Here is a 21247-nt window from a genome sequence, read left to right as displayed (position 1 = left end):
TATTTATATGAATTTTATTGAAAGTGAAGGATGCAACAACACTTTAAAACCATAAATCAACTCTGCCTGAAAACCACATGCCCTCCTTTGTCAATTGTACACAATCAACTTTGCATTGAGTGTATTAGTCATAAAACATAACAACACAATAGTTTGCAAATTTCAAAATAAACAAAACTACAAAAAACACTACTTTTACCAACCTTTTTTGTCATGCAGAAGTTGCATCTCCCTCTCTTTTGTCCCCTTGTGACAATTGACTGTGGTACTGCAGATTGATCAGGGCAGGATTCAGACTACTGTTCTCCTGCTGCGGCTGCTGTGGTTGATGTGGCTGACGTGGGGAAGGTGGCATTACCATTGCATGAGAGAAGTCACAAGGGCCTCTCTCTCATTTCCTCCATGTTGTCATCCTCTTCTAATACTTCCTCCTCAACTCACTGTCTTCTTTTTCATCTCCTCCACTATAGGGAGGACTGTGTTGGGCAACCACTATGTTGGTCGTCTGGGATTTGATGAGTTTGTTACTTTGTATGGGCTTGCTTTCAGGTGCAGATGCCCACCTGGGTGGGAACCCTGGCAAATGTAACATATGTAACAATATGGTGGGATCACAGGCAGTTCTTGTGACAGTGTCAAAGTTCCCTTGAGCTCTGTACCCACTGTCCCAATGACAAAAATATACAGACATGTCAGTCTATAATTTCACAGTTTCAAGATTCCACATAACTATCCTTAACCTTGATTTGACCTCCTCTAGGGATTTTAAAATCCTTTTGAATAAATACAGGTCAAACTTGACCCAGAACACCCTATGTAGAAATATTTATATCAGCTGTGCAAAAATAAACAATTTTTAAATATTTCCATTTCTGTACATATATCCTGGGCCACTTTAAGAAAAGTCATAACATTTTCAGACTTACAGAATATCACTTAGGGTGTCTTCACTGCTTTCAAATGTCAAATGGGTTTGCCCCAAACACTATGTAAGGGTTAAAATACTAATAATTTGAACATGTTAAAGGTGTTATCTAATTTGAATTTTCAACACTTTCTCATTAATATATTAATTTTAGTCCTGTATATTGCCCCCTGTTGACATTACATAGTGTATTTTCCACTGTAAATTATGGCCCTATATTATCTCATTTTTATCAACTTTCTCAAGATTTATTTATCATCAAGTTATCTGTTCACTCTTGGACTTGGATTTGGTCCTTATCAGATGTCGAATGAGACATTTTGTTCTAAAAGAAACCCAAACTAATGCCATGATTAGCAAAGAAAATGCTACAATGACTGCTATCACATCCCCACAGTGATAGGCATACTTATATGACTTGTTGTGCAGTTGTGCTGCACCCTTGTGTCTCATGACATACTCCATCCAAAAAAAATTGGCACTGTCGTTCGGCTATATTGGTTTGTCATGATAACGTTTTGAGAGTTTGAGCATATTTTGTTTAAAGGACTTTTCTGGGTCTAAAATATTCTTCAGAGCACTTGTCAGAGACTTTACATCCAGTTTGGTCACGTCAATCTCAGCCACTCCCCAGGCCTTCATACACGCCATGTTGTCGTACTGGTCAAAGATGAGAGGAATGCCCAGAACTGGGAAACCATGGTAGATGGCCTCGTAAAGGCTGTTAGTACCCCCATTCATGACAAAAACCTTGGTTTTAGAGTGACCTAGTATATCGCAGCCATTCAACTAGCATGGTGTTGTTTCCCAGAGTGACAGGTCTTTCCCTAGTGTGTCTCCAAACAACCCTCTGAAGGAGGTTAGCAAATGCTGAGATGAAGATCTTCGATATCTCAGGGCCAAGGTCTCTAAGCAGGGTTCCCAGAGTCATGATGATCACCCCATGTTCACCAGAATTCTGCACAAATTCCTCTAAATCTAATGGAAGAGGTTTGGAGGGCTTACACTGAAGCCCTCCAATGTAGATGACATTGGGCGTGGTGAGGCGAGGGGACTTGAATGTAAAGTCAACCCAAATTAACCAGAGATAAGCTCCCTGGATGAGAGACATGACGCTAACATCATGTCCAAAATAATGATTGCACACAGCCGGATAAAGTGGATTGGAGACATAGTGGTACATGTAAACCAATACGCTATGATAGATTGTATTATTTATTCTTTGAAAAAACTCAATTTTGTTAGAGAAATGGGAAAACAATTACTGGAGATTGTGTGCCAACAGCATTCCACCTGAACTAGATCACATCCAGTTTCCTTCAGCTCCTTAATTCTCATTCTCAAAGATGCTGATGGCTAGTTTTGCCACAACTTTCTGGTAGACCTCTTCAAGTGGTCATGAAGGCTTGGCTCTCTATGTTTTGGGACTGCTCCTGGGTGACGGTGATGGAGGTGTAATGGGGTGAGAATTCGGAAATGTACCAGCTGGTGGAAGAATGCAGCACTGTGATTTGATGTCCCTGAGAATGAAGCTCTTCTACTAGGATTTTCATGTTAAGCCAGCTGTTCCATCTATGGGTTACACCATCACAACTGCCGCACAGAGTTGCTGAAAATAGCATGACGAATGCCAGGGTTGGATATGACCCCATCACTGTGGAAGAGACAGAACTTACTGAGCAATTAGTTGCAGTTCATAGTCTTCAAACTAACCAAGATCTCTTCCTAATCTGTTTCCAGTTTCTCTTGTAAGTATGTTACTTGTATATATATATAACAGCTGCCTGTTGCTGTTGGTAAAAGGGTTAATGAGAGCACTAATAATGATGAATTCAGAGAATGTGCAGGTTGTAAAACCAAAGCCAGTGAGCCAAAGAGGATAAAAAGCCTCATAGAGCTAGATTTGGTTTATAATTCTCTGTGGGCTCCTAATTCCATTCGCATAGTATAGGTTGTCATTTGATTCATTGTTGTTATAAAAAGACTAATTAAGACTAATTCAATACAAAATTCTACACAGAGTACACTGCAGCCAGTATAAACTGCACAAAATGGGACTCACAGAAAATGACACATGCCTACACTGTACAGCTAACACCACAGATGACAAAATTCACGCAGTCTGACTCTGCCCACTCATACAAGCATTCTGGACAAACATCACACACAAATTATCTTCTATCTTGGGTCGCAGCATCCCACTCTGCCCCTCCATCTGCCTCCTTGGTGACCTTTCCCAACTTGAACCGCCACTGAAATATGAGCAGCCCACCATGGTCACACTAGTAATCACTAAGAAAACAATACTACTCAACTGTAAAAATAGAAATAATCTTACAATATCCCAATGGCTTGATTTACTCTCTGAATACCTATCAATGGAAAGGCTAAAGACAGAAAGAAACAAAAGCAGAAACAAAGCAGAAACATTCAAGAAGCTATGGATTCCTTTCATTCCCACCATCCGTAGGCCCACAAGCACTCACTCACACACTCACCACGCACAAAAAAATGAACACACATACCACACAATACTCAGCCACACAGCACATGCACAAATAACCAACAGCATGCCAGTGATGCTAATGCATGTCTCTTTGCCTTCATTTATTTATTTGTTTTTTGAGGTTTTTTCTCTAATAATTTGTTTTGTCTGCGTTCTATTATTAGCCTCCCGTTTAATAAGTCTGTCTGTATTTGTTGTTATATGTCTCTCCTTGTCTCACCTTGTCATGCCTTGTATGTCATGTCAATCACTTTTTTGCGTATCCTAAAAAAAACAAAAAACAAAAAAACAAATAAGTCTTTCTTGCTGCCTTCTTCACTGTTTATACTTATGACAAAACTGTATGCTCTTTGGCTCAGAATAAACCTTTGACAAACATGTGAACTACATGTCTACATGTGTTTCTTTTAAAACTGATAGGGGTCACTTTAAAGAACAATCTGTGGTATGTGTGTGTGTGTGTGTGTGTGTGTGTGTGTGCTTGTTTAAATGCCTGTTGAGGTCCGTATGTATCGTATTTTGAGCATTCTCAAGTTGATCTTCATCCAGCTTTTCTTCTCCAAACGTTGCCAACATCTACAATATTTATTTAACTTTGAATCTATTAGAGTTATGTTTATGTTCGGCCCTCTGCCACATAGTATGCCTTGTTTCTCATGTCTCAATTAGTTTTTAGGGGTTTGTGTGTGTGTGTGTGTGTGTGTGTGTGTGTGTGTGTGTGTGTGTGTGTGTGTGTCATGCATCCGTTCTTTATAGTGTGCACAGCATGATATTAAATGTCAAATGCTAAAATTATTAGACCAAAATTGGAGCAATCAAATGCAACATCACAAAACACTCCAGTGTGCAAATCTGTGATTCATCTGGTTTGTACATTTTGTCTAAGTGGCAATAATCACCACATCTAGTAATGTAGTGCACAACCACACACCCTTGCAAAAAAGTACGCAGGATATAGCAAAACCACAGATGCACTCCTCACTGAGCTGTCATATAGACTCAAATGTCAAGTGAAGAGGGGCCTGATAGCTTTTGAAATAAATTTAAATGTGTGGTTTTAAGCAGATACAACATATTGTACAATGAAACAACATGTTGTTCTGCAGGCCTGTTTATGTGGTGTGATGAAACGCATCTAAGCAATATTTTCTATTAAAACCACATTGTGCATAAAATGTTTAAAACTGAGCACACAAGCAGAAACACAGAATTTGTCAGTAAAATAGGTCTTCGCGGCCTCTGAGGTTTTCATTCGACAGTCCTGCTGAGTCTGTGGTTGAAAGGCAAGTGTGCACTGCAGTTTACTGCTTCTTTTGCACTTCTGGTTAGACGCTAAGCTGTATGTCGTTGTCTCAGTACTTGTACTCTGTGCAATGACAGTAAAGATGAATTAAATCTAATCTAATCTTAGTTAATGTATAACTCTGTATGTCCCTAGCTAGACAGGTCCTTTCTGCTGCCTTTTTATCCAAATAAATCTAATCATGCTGAGGTCCCCCTCTGAACCCTCTGTCCTGATTTTTTGCTGTTACAGCTATTTTGCTTCTCTGCTCAAACACCATCTAGATTTTACAAACTTCCACAATGCACAATTTTAGTGAGCTATTAAATATTAAATGTGCAATCTCTCTATCACTGCGCACCAAAGTAAGTATTTAATATGCTTATTTAGTAAAAAAAAGTCCAAAAAAGTAAAAGATATCCCTCTCTCCCATCTTGAATGAAGAAAAAAGAAGAAACAAAGGCATATACTTTATAAATAATTTGTTATGCTGTTGTCAGAAACAATGTTTCTTCATTAAAGAGTACAGTGTTGATTTGGTAATGAATGTAATGTTCTCATGTTGTAGATGCTGAGTCAGAGTATATTACCTCACATGCACGTCAGCCATTGGTAAACATTTGGCACATCTGTATTTTTTTCTCCATTGCTTGCAGATTACAGAAGATAACCAAGTTTATCTTCAAACCTGATGGTTTCAGATCAGCACAAAACAGTCCCAAGATAAGAAAGGCACAGACAAACTCAAAACGCAGACTATTAGATAGGATCTGCATTATTTTAACCCACAAAAGTATGGGCAGTTCCACATGCATGTATTAGTGTCTCTGCTCTGACCTACATGTTTTACAAATGTCTAATTGGGTATTGTTAAACCGGTCTTAAGGTGTGTGCATGATCCATTTATATCTTAGTTTTTTAAAAAATTCATTTATTCACCTTTATTTATGCAGGATGTTTGATTAAAGGGGAACTCCACCACAATTGCATATGTGGAAAAAGTTGTATTGCTTGCATGATCTAATAAATTGTCTCAAGTAACATCACTTGAGTCATTGGGTTGGGGGAGAAGACTACAAGTATATATAAAAATGAAATCTGGGAGTGTAGAGTTAGAAAGAAGTATAGGTGGCTCCTCATCTCTGCTTGAGGTTATAGCAGCTCCAGGCTACATTGGCTGCCTGCTATTAGCTTAACACACCCAAATATCCGACTGAACTGTCGGTAGTCAAGTTGCATTGTGGATGATATATTACTTCCAGTACTTTTTTCAAACTGTCCATCGTGAGTCCAACAAGGTGCAATGTGAAATTGGTGGAGTACTTTTTTAAGAGTTTGTTACTCTCTTTTGCATGTGCACCCTGTGTGCACAGAACAAGAAAAGCAGGGGTGTTAAAAGAGTCTCAAGTCTATGTCTAAAATCCTTGTCATGTCTGGCATGAGTTCAAGTCTTGAGTGTCAAGTCTACAGCTCTGCCAAACTAACACACTTATAGATTCATGTATATATTCTTGAGGAGGCACATTAAGAATATCTCTACGACGCGTTTGCTGCCCCTAAAGACAAACAGCAGCAAGCAGCAGAAATGAAGATCCCAGGACTCTTAACATGATTATTGGAAGACCACTTTTGGTTGTCTAATACAATACATGATGTAGCAGGTATTCAAGAGTCATTTTCTTCTAATCATCAGTATCCTTTTGTATATCGAAGTCTATCGTCACAATAGTACATTTAAACCATGATTGTTCCATTCTAGAAAGTATAAATACAGTAGTGCATCATTTCAAAGTCATGTCTGGACTTTCAAACTCTCAAATATCACACCCTCCCCACTGAACGTACACTGCACAGCAGACAACAGTGCTGTTACTGCTGTTCTTTAAACCAGACATACACGTTGAGTGAAAGCAGTGTGTAAGCATAAATGTAGCCGTGTCTCCATGTGCAACAACAATCACCTTCTTTGCGACCTTTGCACTTGTTATGACCCGCCCTCTGAGAACTGCTTCTTCCTCGGCATGTGTGTACGTTGTGAACTCTGGCTCTGGCAAACATTAAAGGACAAGCCCAGTCTGCTGCTATCATATGTCTATGTGTCGTGAAAAGAGAGGGCTCGGCGGGTTGGGGGGAGAGGGGGTGGGTTGAGAATACTTTGGCAGAGGGGTTTAGTTTCTTTAAAAAGAGCATCAGTTCTGTTGCCACTGGCCACATTATCCTGTGTGTCGATTGTGCCGATGGTTTTTAGCTGCTTTGCTGGTTTGGTCTGGTCATTGGAGTGTTGTACAGAATGGAGCTTCCCCAGCTGGAACATATGAGGCTCCGCAGGTCAAGGTGTGACAGCGCAGGTGAGATCACCGATGAACTGCCCCCTGCAGAAAGCAACCGATATGTAGAAGAAACCTTACAGCATGTTGTCACAACTGTACAGGCCATAGATATGTTCATACTGGCTGTATGTGCAACATGGTTATGAAAGAGTAAAAACAGACGTGTCTTTATTCAGAAGTGAGATAACTTCCTTGTTGAGTGTAGCAACTGCAAAAGTAATTGGTAAATATACAGTATCAGTCAAAAGTTGGAACACACTTTCACATCCAAGTGAATGGGAAGGTGTGTCCAAACTTTTGACTGGTACTGTAAGTAATAAGAACTAAACAGGAAGTTAAGAGATAAGTCTGTTTTTAATGCTATTTATAGACTTTCTTTTCTCAGTTTCTTTGTTTACAGGTAATACATTCTTTGAACACACAGTTATACATGAATGATAACAAAGTGGAGTAACTTCATGGGACAGTGAAAGAGACATGTTGTATTACCAGGGACTGCAACTCACCTCACACAAAAACAAGTGCACAAATATGTAGACTTGATCAGTATGCAATCTGATCTCCAGTTGCCTCTGCAGGTCTCATACTTGGTGTGATTTGCTCACAAGCATTATTTATAGTCCTTGGAAAACTCCTCTCATGCTGTTACGTGTGTACAGTATGTGTGTGTGTACGTAAGAGAGGGGAGACAAATGGGAAGGAAATGTCCCAACTCTAGTCCAGGGACTGCTGTTTTAGGGAGGACGTGCTGAACGCCTGCCGGGGCAAGCACCCAATAAAATAGCACGTACCATCTCTTAGTGGTCAAGTTTATTCCAAAGCAGGAAACACTGACCATTAGTGGCTATTATTGCCGTGATAATGACTACCCATGAGTTAGACTTTGAACATAGGCCACAAACTGGGTATATAGTACTGTATGATGTTCCCTGTTTGAAGTATGGGTGACATTACAGTTTGAGTCGACATAATGTGATGAGTGGTCCTGTCTTTTAAGATCAGGCAAGAAATGTTTTAATGAAAAATTTCTTTCACTTTTCTTGTCTCATACACAAAAATATTACATCTGATTTCCAGTATTTGTTATGGAAACGTGTTGATTTGACGGTTGTCTGTCTATTCAGACAGCTGATATGTCTCTGGGCATATCTGGTGGTGTAAATTAAACAATCAAATTATGTGGAGTAACCAAATGCATTTATTCAAGTGCTGTACTTAAAGGAAAGGTTCAACATTCTGATGGAGAGTTAGATGAGAAGGTCGAACTCACTCTCATATCAGTCAGTTAAATATGAAGCTACAGCCAGCAGCCACTTATCTTAGATTAAACTGCTTAACAGTTTATAAATAGTTCAAATGCTCCACTTGTTTAAATGTTGTTTATATCAGTAATTGTAATGGTACAATAGTATATTATATACACTCTAAAAGAAACTAATGTGCAGAACTTTTGATGCTTATTGTAAGTCTATTTGCTGATACTAACACTGCATTTTAACTTAATTCAAATTTTTTGTTTTGGTTTTAAAAACAGAAGCCTTTACTTTACAGATATGGAAAGAATTAATTAAATATCATTTGACCGTAGCAAATATTAAGATAACAATAAATCGAAGAAATTCAATGAGGTACGGAAGTACATTTACGATGCCCTATAAGGCCTATAAGAACTTGTGGCAAAGCTGGGGAGGGGGGGGCCTCAGTGGGGAACACAGGAGAGAGAACTAATATGTCCATGTAAATGTGTGTATTTATATTCATAGAGGGTAGGGGATGGGGATGAGGGGTGTATGTGTCATGTGTAAGGTTGTAATAGTACTTAGAAGTGTGAATGTACATATATAGTATGTCTTGTGTATGTGAATGTATCTACATTTCATGTTATCCTGACATCATTCAAGGATATGTATACATTATCTTGTATATGCAGACATTAGTATTTATCTCAGTAAGTAAGAGATTGATAGCAAACCCCCAAAGTGGAAGTAATATATATATGGTGGAAGTACCTAGTAATAATTCTACAAATATATTATACACAGTATATAGTACTGCGCCAAAGTTTTAGGCACTAAAAGTAAAGTAAGGATGTTTTCAAAAATAATGCCATGAATAGTGTAATGAAATATGAAGTTGATCAATTAACTTAATGCAAAGTTCTCAGTGCACCTGCACACAGTTTTTCAAGGTACTTGGCAGGTCTGTCGTTCCTGCATCTTGGAGAAGTTGCCACAGTTCCTCTGTGGATTTAGGCGTCTCAGCTGCTTCTGTCTCTTCATGTTAATCCCAGACTCACTGATGATGAGATCAGGGCTCTGTGGGGGCTGTACCATCTGTTGCAGGACTCCTTGTTCCTCTTGTCACTGCAGATAGTTAGACTCTGGCTGTATGTTTGGGGTCGTACGATAAATTTGGGACTGATCAGATGCCTCCCTGATGGTGTTGCATGATAGATGAGAATCTAAACAAAAAGTGAAGTGCTAAAGTCTAAGTCTAAAGTGCTTAAACTTTTGTACAGTACTGTATCGATTGAAAAGTAAATGATCTGAATACTTCTTCCACCTCACACTATATCACGCATTGACTTGCCAGTTTATCAGGTACAACTAGATAAAACTAATGCAGTATACAACAGCCCTAGTCTACCCTATCCTCATTCATATAAATGGGATGGACAAAATATTAGGAACACATTTCAGTATAACCCAATGATGTTCAACTGCACCACAAACTACAGCCTCCAAAATGACCATAAAATAAATCTCTCTAATACCTCTCTAATACAAATAAAAGATGAACCGTTATAAAAAATAGGATTTATTGCAGGGCTGTATTATACTGCATTAGTTTTATCTAGGTGCTTACTCCCACAAAGAAGCAGGTGTTCTAGGTGTCATTTCACATAAGCAACCTCTCTGTTAGTGACCTGCTTATATGAATTACTGGAGAAGTAAATTGGCTGATTAGCTGGATTCAAACAAGCCCAGTTTCCACATACACACTACATCAATAAAGTATTTTATAGACTTTGGTATGACTAACTTGTTACTTTTATCAGAGCAGTGACCATTTTAAAACTCTTAATACTAACTATCACTTCCTGGAGTATCCCAGATTCAGATTAAGGCTTAAACTGCCCTCTAGTGGCAAGAAAGGAGAAGCACCACTCCACACTTCACAGAACAGCTTGTGCAGTACAAACTGTGCTCATCTGAATTCATGAGAGGTTCCCACCTCTGTTACGCTTGTCTGAAATGTCTTGACTGCTCTTATTCTGACTGAGAAACCAGCTGTGTCACCACAACAGATGTACAGTACAGTGGATTTGGATGCTTCCCTGCTGTCTGACATCACCACAGAGACTTTGGCAGCTCCCCTCAGGCCTTTTAAATCATGAAACAGACGGAGAGGCAGACAAGCAGGATGGCCTCCAGTCCTCCCCCTCCTGCCTACCAAGTACTTCTCCTTAGCAACAGTCAGCTGACCTGCAGTAGGTAGTGTTCAGTGAAGCACACACATGCACACAGATAGAGCAGTGTGCCTCAGCCGCTCACACTCACTCCTCCGCCTGCCACCTAGGCCTCATGGCTCTCACCATTAACACGTCCACAGAGCAGAAAAGACTCACACAGACTCCTCTGCTCAAGATCTGGGTGCCATGGATAGGCTGCAACTTGAACCGCAGGAGGGCATGTAAGTGCAATAAAAACCCAACTAAGCTTGAATAGAAGAAGAATACAATACATTACTTATTCTGTCCTCCTGCTGTTTGTTCTGCCTCTACTTTAACTCAGTTCTTGTTTCAACAGATGAAGCTTTTGTTTGCATCATTTTGCATCAACTCCTCCAGCAGTCATAGTGTTGCATACTGACTGTACTGGATCCTCAGCATGGGTCCCCCTCCTGCTGTTGCTGCAGGACTGGTCTCAGTCCTGTCAGGGCATGCAGGTAGGCAGGCACCAGTCTGAGAGAGACAGAGGAGTCAGTCATGGGATACCAGCCAGCCTGGACCAAGCCAGGTCCGAGCTGGCTCTCTGTTCAGTCACTGACGTGGTCCTTTGAGCATTTTGCTGATGCAGCATACTCCATTCATAATCGAACAGCCTGGAGGCTGACACTCTCCCTGTCCCTGTATAGACACACACAGACCATCCGGGTACTTTGGGGGTACAGCTAACTGGCAAGCAATCCTGCAGTGTGCCTTATAAATTACTGGCATTTTTGACCACAGACAGACAAGCATGAATCAACTGAGTGATGACTGGGTAAGAAACGCACAGAGCTTTGAGGTTTGTGTGGAAATGTATGAGAAGGGAATGCTATTATTTATCTCAGAGGTCATTCTCACAAAGAATAGTTTTAGATAATTGCAAGTAGTGATGCAATCTGAACCGAGGCCTTAGATTTGTCTAGTAAGAATAGTGGTTTTATACTGAGAACATTGTTGTTTTCTGTTTAGTTTTGAGCCGATTTGTAAACATTTGCATGGCAGAAACTGACATATTAACACACCTGTGGATCAGGAGTGTCTGGCTCTTGTTATTGTCAGCCATATGGTGCAATACGCTGTGCTGCTCAGGTTGTTTCCAATATGTGACTACCTGAGGAGGAGAAGAATCTGGTACAAGTTATTCCTCACTTGAGTATGTATTGCATATTGTTTGCAGAGGATTATTTCATTGTTTTAATGTATTTATGCATCTGTTTCTTTGTTTTTGTTAGTGGTCGGTCTGACAGTTTTCTGTGTGGAGACGTACAGCCAGATATACCCTTGTTTACAGACATTTGAGCTGCACCGCGGAGCTCTTACTCTCTCTCTTAATGAAGATTACCTTGGCAGAGACACCCACACGGCACATGTCCTGCAGCTCAGAACCTCAGAGAATTTTGTGTGACTCTGGATTGCGTTTGACCATTTGCACGAGGCCGACGCTCTACTGCTTAATGATGCATCACATGTGCAACAATAATGCTTAAATTACATCAGCAGCAGCACTCAATAACTATTGCTTTATGTTATTTTGTCTTTGTTTCCATCTCAGCCTCGGTGCCGCAGTTCTGTAACTCTCCTACAATGATTGTGATGGTGGGATTGCCAGCTAGAGGGAAGACCTACATCTCCAAGAAGCTCACTCGCTACCTGAACTGGATTGGAGTCCCTACAAAAAGTCAGTGAGTCCTTGAATGCTGATCATGTAAATGTACAAATGGGACAGGACATGTTTTAATGTTAACTACAGTGTAAATATTCTGTGAGGAAAAAGAGGAAACATTTTTTTAACCTCTCTGTTGTTCCATTCGCACCAGTGTTTAACGTGGGCCAGTACCGCCGAGAGGCTGTCAAGACCTATAAGAACTTTGAGTTCTTTAAACCTGACAACGAGGAAGCCATGAAGATCCGCAAGTAAGTACAATACAAACCTGATTAGTCACTTAATGATGAGAGTCATTACGGGTAATGCTGATTTGAGTTTTATACCTGTGATATGATTTTTCTTCCACTATAATTTTCATGTCACATTCATCATTCACTCATATTTTGCAGTGTTTGCTGCTTTGTCTATACCAGTGTAACTTTTCTCTCAGGGCCTGTGCATCAGCCGCCCTCAAAGATGTGACTGCCTACTTCACAAAGGAACACGGACAAGTAGCCGTGAGTAAGAGGACAACTGAAACTGTCCCTCCAATCACAATACAACACAGTGCTTCATTATGCATTTTGTTTTCTTTTACTGACTCCTTACTCATTCAATGTGATTAAGGTCATTATGGAGAGGAGGAGCATTTTTCTGCCTGAGTTACTTAGTATATTTCCACATAACTGTAACACTGTGTTGTTAAAAGAGACATGAAAGAGAACTTTGATTAAAGAATTAAACCTGAGAACAAAATACACTTCCATAAACATTTGAAAAACTGTGGTGCAGTTAGAAGTCAAACATGCCGGTAGCTATTCGGGAATATGATGAAAAGTAGCCGCTTGCAACCTTGTAAATGTAAATGTATTACTTTAAAATTAAATGGTAGACAGAGAATATAATTGAGATGAGACATTATTAAATTAAAATATGACATTATGGAGCTTTGTTGACATTAACTCTTTGTTTGTTGTAAAATGCAATACATAAAAATGAGACTTTAAAAAACATGACGTGTTAGACAGAGTAACATCAATCTGTTTTAATCTATAATATAATTTATATTGGCATTATATTAAATGTCTACCAACATAGTATGTTGTCTTATAAATCAGATGCTTGATTGTTCAATCATTATGCCAATTATGAATAGTGTGCAAAGTGTAAAGTTGTATTGAATTGAATTGAATACTATAAAAATGTACTGATAACACATGTGTCCTGTCCCATCCAGGTATTTGATGCTACCAACACCACCAGGGAGAGAAGAGCAGTCATCATTAGTTTTGCCAAAGAGAAAGGCTACAAGGCAAGTACAGATCTGGACACAGTGATGTTTACACAAAAAGATGTTTTCCAAATGAGACATTTTGGGAAGTATTCACTTATTCACTTTCTTGCAGAAAGTTAGATGAGAAGAAGATAGGTAGGGCAGAACGGGGTAACATGAGCCACTTTTTACGTTTGATGATTTTACTGCAAAATGAAAGTGTATTTGTTTCAAATAATAGTAACTATATATACCTCAGGTTGTTGTGTACTCATGGAAATTAAAACAAGTTATCTAATTATTATGGTTTTAGAACAATGACCCATCAAAAAAAGTTAGTCCTATGGCACAAAATTACCCCAAGGTAGGGGTAAAATGAGCGTGGGGATAGGGTAAATTGAGCGCTCAATGGGTAAATAGTGTTACCATTAAATATGGATATAAAAATTACACAAAATCAAACAAATTTGAGATAATTTTGAACTTTATTAATGCCATCAATTTAACAAAGGCAAAAACTCTTATACTTAAATACTTTTCAGTAAAATTAAATGTTTGTGTCCTGTTGTTCAACAAGTCACCTAAACACTTTCAGTAAAGATTAAACTGTGAGCTTTGTGTGTTAGCTACAGAAAGAATGTGTGTGTAAATGTGCTTTTGTGTATACAGACAGGTGACAAATTAAAAGAAAAGCTGGTCCAGGTCTGAATGCTTGACCCCTACAGTGAGGGGATCTGGTGGCTCTGTTATGCTGTGGGAGGCATTTTGCTGGCATGGTTTGGGTCCACTTGTCCCCTCAGAGGGAAGAGTCACTGTGAATCAATACAAAGTTGTTCTGAGTGATCACCTTTATCCTATGATCAAACATTTCTACCTTGATGGGAGTTGTTTCTTCCAGGATGACTGTAGTGGAAATTTAAGATGAATTCACAGAGAGCAAGTTGTCTTTCAGAGTTTTATGGCAATATCCAGAATACATATTTGCAAGTCCAGATCTCCCGGTTTGCTAGGCTGAAGAGATATTGAATGAAGTTCAGTGTTGGTACTTGCATATACAGCCACATGCATCACAATCATCCCATATTCATTACCCTAACAGTTATTTTTAATTATTCACCGTATCTCTAGGGAGTTTCTTTCAGTCTCTGCTTAGAATTAAGAGTTGAAGGCTAAATCCTTATCTGCCTTTCCTCCCTGGATATTCCCTCTAAAGTTACAGTGACCGAGTCCCACACCTCACTTTTGACAGTACCTGTTAGGAACATTTTCATACGGGAAGCAGATCATAAAGTCAATTGATATGTTTCCATTTCAATGACAATGCCCACATTCAAAGGACACGAGAGGTCACTGAATGGTTTGATGAGTCTGAAAATGATGTGATTCATATACTATGGCCTTCACAGTCACCAGATCTCAACCTATTTGAACACCTATTTTGAACCGATGTGTTGGACAGTGTTCTCCACCACCATCATCAAAACACCAAATGAGGGAATATCTTTTGGATGAATGGTCTTCATCCCTCCAGTAGAGTTCAGAGACTTGTAGAATCAATGCCAAGGTGTATTGATGATGTTGTGGTGGTCCAACACCTTACTAAGACACTTTATATTGGCTTTTCCTTTAATTTGTCACCTGTCTGTATGTACAGCATGTTTGTGTGTGGCTTAAACTTAACATCAGTCAACAATTAGGTATTTATTCATCAACATTGTAATACTTGTAACAGTGATCAAACATTAACATGAACAGGGTCTCTAGTCTCTAGAATATCAGAAAAAATTTTGGGGATAAATTGAGCCATTGACTCAACTTGCCCCAACATCACTGGCACATTTTACCCCACTATCTCCATTTAGACAAAACTGTTTCACATAGTGGCTCAGATACACAGTTATGCTAAGTTTATGACCTTGTTTTGTAGCTTACACTGACTTAAATTAACATGTAATAATGTCCAAAACTTTTTTAATTAAGATATAAGACTGATGAATTTAGTAACATGATGAATTCACTTGGCATGACAAAAATCCATTGTTTTTGCTCTGTTTTGTTGATCACTCTCTCCATGTGCTTGGGTCCAAGATGGATTGAGTAATGTGAACTATACTCTCTTTGTGATCGCATGATTACTTTTGTTTATGGTTACCAAGATAAAGGGGGTGGCTCATTTTACCCACTGGCTCTGTTTACCCCGTTCTCCTCTACCACTCTCATATCTGTCCTTTGGATATGGAGCTACAGCCTGCAGGCAGTTATCTTAGCTTAGCATAAAGACTGGAAACAGGGAAACAGTTGTCCAAAAATAACAAAATCCAACTACCAGCATCTCTAAAGCTCATCAATAACATGTTTGTTTAATCTGAAATATGAAAAAAGTCAGGCTAGCTGTTTCCCCCTGTTACCAGTCTTTATGCTAAGCTAAACTAAGCTTTTGCTGGCTGTAGCTTCATACTTAATGGACAGATATGACCGGTATTGATCTTCTCATCTTTTTTTTATTTAGTGAGATGAGACAAAACAGGTGATACAAAACATAACAAGACAGAAAGTAATCCAACGGATGACATGACAGGATTTGCGTGATAAGACAAACATGCATTGAGGACTTACAGCTGTAACAGCAGAAAAGAAAAATTCAGATGTTAATACTTGTGATATGAAATGTGTGTGTTAGGGCAGGTGTAGGGCAGTCTGTTGTACAGGATTTCTGTGTGTGTAGGTGTGAGTGTGTATGTAAGTGTAGAAGAGCAATTGGGGCGAATGGTTATAAAAAAAAGATTAATAATAATGATGATAACAAGTAAATAAATAAAAATAAATAAATAAAAAGGGAGAGGAATGGAGAAATTTGATCTCATCTAAATATCTGCAAGGATGAGATTAAAAACACAAACATGTATTGTAAAATTATTTTAATAAATCAAACTTCTGAATGGCCTTTTATACGCAGGTGTTCTTTGTGGAATCAGTCTGTGAGGACCCTGACATAATCGCGGAGAATATCAAGGTAAGAAGCTCCTTCACACCGTCAGTCAAGGTTGTGTTTTTAATATAAATGCTTACAGTGGCTGGCATGTAGTGTTCTCAACTGAATACAACAGCTGACTGTCCTTTGCAGCAAGTGAAATTTGGGAGCCCGGATTATGTGGATCGTGACATAGATGAAGCCATGGAAGACTTCATCCAGCGCATTGAGTGTTACAGGGCAAGCTACATGCCTATAGATGATGATAAAGACAGGTACTGACCCATGATGCTTTTCTTCATGTAAGATTAAAAAGCAGAATAGATTAGTTATTCCCTAATTTCTGTTTATTTTCCCCAATGCTGACTTTTAACAGGAAGCTTTCCTACATCAAGATCTTTGACGTGGGCAGTAGATACTTGGTGAACAAGATCCAGGACCACATTCAGAGCAGGATAGTCTACTACCTCATGAACATCCATGTCACACCGAGATCCATCTACCTGAGCCGCCACGGAGAGAGCGAGCTCAACCTAACAGGTCGCATCGGGGGAGATTCAGGCCTGTCCCCCAGAGGACATAAAGTGAGTTTACTATACCAAAGTTCAGTCCTTTTATGCAAACGTTGTTTTAAAAGCAGAAAAAGATTCATTCAAAACAATTTTTTAAAATGTATTATTTGCACTCATTCTCTCCAGTATGCCAGTGCTTTGGGAGTCTTCATCAAGAGTCAGAATATCAATGACCTGAAAGTGTGGACGAGCCACATGAAGAGGACCATCCAGACTGCAGAGGCTGTGGGAGTCCGGTATGAGCAGTGGAAGGCTCTCAATGAAATAGACGCTGTGAGTTTATAAAGTTCACCTTACAATATAATCCTTCAGACAGAGACGCATGTACAGCTATTTTTAGAAATATTAGCCTGCCCTCACGGTTGAATGTATCAGAGTTGTGTATCTTAGGGGGGGTTGTAATACAAAAAGTATTCACACTCCAAATGATTTGGTTTCACTTTTCCCACTAAGGGTGTATGTGAGGAACTAACCTACGAGGAGATTCAGGAGAAATTCCCAGAAGAGTTTGCACTGAGAGACCAAGACAAGTATCGTTATCGTTACCCCAAGGGTGAGGTAAGTACTCCCCAGAATATACTGGGACATGTTTTGAACCTTTATTTAACCAGGGAAGTATCACTGAGAGGTTTTCTGGAACACGCTGTTCACACTCACACGTTAGACACACATTTCACACCTGGAAGCTGTCCAGTACAACCACATTCAGATCTGTTGGCCGCTGAGCAGCTCCACTGGGGCGGTTGGGAGGTTGAAGGAATAGTCTGACATATTAGGAAGTTAATTTCTTTGCTTTCTTGCTGAGAGTCTGATAAGAAGACTAATACCATTTGAGGTGGAAATCATGAATCGCTTTGCTGATTTGAATCACTTTGTTCAGTTAAGTTTAAAGATTTGTAGTCAATGACTGTGTATGGCAGTAAGTGAATGCATTTCTCTTCATATGGCCTGACATCCAGCTCTGTATCTGACTGTCTGCAGTTCAGTAAAATGTTCAACTTGTTGCTAGTTCAAGCTGTCACATCTAGTTCACTACAAAACTAACCTATACAAGCACTGCACATAAATTAAATAGCTCAACAGCCTATTGTTTAAACCAGAGTTATCAGGTTATGATTGTTCCTGTGGGTTTCATGGTCTTTTAAGGTGCTATAATGAGGATGTAATGCACTCTGAATCACAGCTGAGCTAACAATGGAGCTCTCAATAACCAGTGAGGGGAGCACTGCTGCTAGAAGCTACTGATTCAGTCAGTAACAGTATAGTTCAGTATAGTTCACTTTGAAGATTTGTTTGTACATGTACCGAACACCTCTAGATACCACTGTCATGTCTGTATAGTCAAACCTAAAGCTTAGCTGAGCATACAGACTGGAAACAAGGGGAAACAGTTAGCCTGGCTCCAGCCAAAGGCAACAAAATCTGCCTACCAGCACCTCTAAAGCTCACTAATTTACAGGTTTGTCCAATCCATACAGTTTATGTTTTTTAGGGGGTTTTGTGTGGGACTATTTCTTGGTTGGGTGGTGAATTCCTGGAGTCTACACTGCATTTTTATATAAATTAAACAAACCAGATATAACGTGTTAGTTGGTTGCTGGTAGGCAGATTTTGTTACTTTTAGACAGAGACAGACTAGCTGTTTCTTGTCTTTATGCTAAGCTAAGCTAACTGTCTCCTGGCTGTAGCTTTGTATTTAACATACAAATATGAGAGTGGTGTCAATCTTGTCATCTAACTTTCAGCAAGAAAAAAAAAAAAAGCATATGTTGAACTTTTCCCATCCGAATCTATCCTTCCAGACATATTCATTATAAGAGATTCTGACCAAAGTCAGGACAGAAAGAGTCTGGTTGAATAATTAATGAACCCTTCAATTATTCTGTCTCTTGCACAGTCTTATGAGGACCTTGTCCATCGTCTGGAGCCAGTCATCATGGAGCTGGAAAGACAGGAAAACGTTCTGGTCATCTGCCACCAAGCTGTAATGCGCTGCCTGTTGGCATACTTTCTAGACAAACCTGCAGGTACACAAAACCAAGCTCCACCTCTGCAGGGGCTGGCTGCTCTTCTACTTGTACTAATTTGCTTCGTAATACTTTAACAAAATAACTCAACCATGATATTTTCTTCCTTCTAAATCATCAGATCAGCTGCCCTATCTAAGATGCCCCCTTCACACAGTGCTCAAGCTCACGCCAATAGCCTACGGTAGGTGGTTAGTGCTTGACTCTGTGACACATCCAATCACTGTAAATCTTTCCCTGACAGTCTGGCTTTCTCTTCAATTGTAGGGTGTAAAGTTGAGTCATTTTTCCTCAATATTGAAGCAGTCAACACGCACAGAGAGAGACCAGAGGTAAGTTTCCACAAGCACACATTTGTCGTAATACACACTCAGCTTTGCCAACTATTGGTCTGTGGTGCACCACATACAGTACGTCTCATGGCAGCAGTGGTGGAAAGTAACTAAGTACATTTACTGTACTTTAGTACAATTTTGAGGTACTTTGTTCTTTACATGAGTATTTCCATTTTATGCTACTTTATACTTCCACTTCATTACATTTCAGAGGGAAATATTGTACTTTCTACTCCACTACATTTATTTGACAGCTTTAGTTACTTTTCAGATGAAGATTTGACACAATGGATAATATAACAAGCTTTTAAAATACAACACATTGTTAAAGATGAAACCAGTGGTTTCCAATCTTTTTGGCTTTTGACATCTTACAAAAAGCAGTGTGTAGTCGGGGTCACATTTCAGATGTCTATGAGTTGTTAACAGCTCCACCAAATAGTGATTTTTCCCTCTAAACTTCTCACATGGTTTCATTTCAATAAATGTTAAAATGATCCAATATTTCACCAAAAATCAAAGATCAGAGAAAAAGTCCAAAAACTGAAAACATATTTGTGTATCAGAACTTCTTCTTCTTTCCTCTCCTATTAATCATCTCATGACCCCTCAGATTAATCTGGTGACCCTTCATAGGGGCCTGACCCCTGGGTTGGGAACCACTGGACCAAACTAGTTAACTGTATATAAAGTTCAAACTAGCTCCACCTCCAGCAGCTACAACAGTAACATGCTTTTTACACACTGAACTTCAGTATTAATAATCTAATGATGTCATACATAATAATATATCAGTCAGAGGGACCAAACCACTACTTTTACTGCAATACTTTAACTACATCAAGCTGCTAATACTTATGTACTTTTACTTAGATAAAGGATCTTAATACTTCTTCCACCACTGCATGGCGGGCAGTAATGTTAACTCTAACCCTACATATTAATGAGATGAATGTATACGTATAGCAGTGGGAAATTAGCCAATATACAGCTGAACAGATCTATTTTCTTTTTTGTCATTTTAGAATTTGGAAACAAAAAATTTTTTAAAAATCACCACCTAAATAAACTGAGTATTTGCGTTGTTGTTGTTGCAGAATGTCGACGTCAACAGAAACCCAGAGGAGGCCCTGCAGACTGTTCCTGATCACATATAAATGCTGTTTTGGGGAAACAGACTACAACCATGTGAAAATGGATGTGTTGCTACAGATAAGCTAAACTAAATGTTCAAGATGCACTCCAGTTAAAGGTTGATTGTGTGGCAACAGAAGTCAAGGGGGCTTCAAGGCAGAAGATGACAAGATGTTAGAAAGTTAAGTTACTTCTGAAGCACACGGATTCCTCCTGCAGTGACTTAAGCTGGTACAGGATGTTCTGTTTTAAACATGTCTGTCAGTTGTTCCTGTGTCTTTTCTGACTATATTACTTTGTGCAGAATTTTGAAAGTGACATTGTTTACAAATGATTTACGGGGGGGGAAAGTACTGTGTATTGAAGCTGAGAGAAAAACAAAAAGATGTAGGGATGTTGTCATTATAACTTGGTCCTACATGCACATGTAACTGTTGTACAGATACTAAAATGTGTTGTTGATCATGTAGGAATCAGCACCATGGACAGCACCCAAACAAAACAAAACTAATTGTTGTAGATTTGACAACTTGGTTGTAACATTTGTAATGTAGATAAGTTGCCAAACTTCAGGAGGGATTGAATGAAATGTATGTATGATTGAATGTAAATAATGTAAAGAAAGAGTCACCTCAGAAAATAAATTCACTATACGAGTAAGTGTTCTGTTTGTGGTTTTCTTGGCAGCTTTGTAATGTTGCTCACTCTCCCACGAAGAAGATAAAAAGTTAAATTTAACAACATCATTGCGCAACAG

General features: G+C 39.1%; 1 protein-coding gene and 1 pseudogene across 2 annotated transcripts; one reads left to right on the top strand and one right to left on the bottom strand.

Annotated features, from left to right (window-relative positions):
* Nucleotides 1–1183: 1183 nt before the first annotated feature.
* Nucleotides 1184–2547, bottom strand: LOC122982290 (annotated as a pseudogene).
* Nucleotides 2548–6892: 4345 nt separating this feature from the next.
* On the top strand, nucleotides 6893–21150 carry LOC122982952 (6-phosphofructo-2-kinase/fructose-2,6-bisphosphatase 1-like). Of its 2 annotated transcripts, none has more exons than XM_044352599.1 (14): nucleotides 6893–7061; nucleotides 12086–12211; nucleotides 12351–12447; nucleotides 12630–12696; nucleotides 13416–13490; nucleotides 16408–16464; nucleotides 16576–16697; nucleotides 16799–17006; nucleotides 17121–17267; nucleotides 17448–17552; nucleotides 18892–19021; nucleotides 19143–19205; nucleotides 19289–19353; nucleotides 20454–21150. In XM_044352599.1, the coding sequence occupies exons 1-14, from the start codon at nucleotides 7004–7006 to the stop codon at nucleotides 20511–20513; spliced, it is 1380 nt and encodes a 459-aa protein (XP_044208534.1). In that variant the 5' UTR covers nucleotides 6893–7003; the 3' UTR covers nucleotides 20514–21150. The 2 variants fall into 2 exon arrangements, with proteins under 2 accessions (XP_044208534.1, XP_044208533.1); XM_044352598.1 differs by lacking the exon at nucleotides 6893–7061 and adding an exon at nucleotides 10249–10736.
* The last annotated feature ends 97 nt before the right edge of the window (nucleotides 21151–21247 follow it).

Source organism: Thunnus albacares, chromosome 5 (assembly GCF_914725855.1).
Source record: "Thunnus albacares chromosome 5, fThuAlb1.1, whole genome shotgun sequence".
Classification (NCBI taxonomy): Eukaryota; Metazoa; Chordata; class Actinopteri; order Scombriformes; family Scombridae; genus Thunnus; species Thunnus albacares.
The sequence above is the reverse complement of the archived record's forward strand: the minus strand, read 5'-3'. Positions and strand labels throughout refer to the sequence as shown.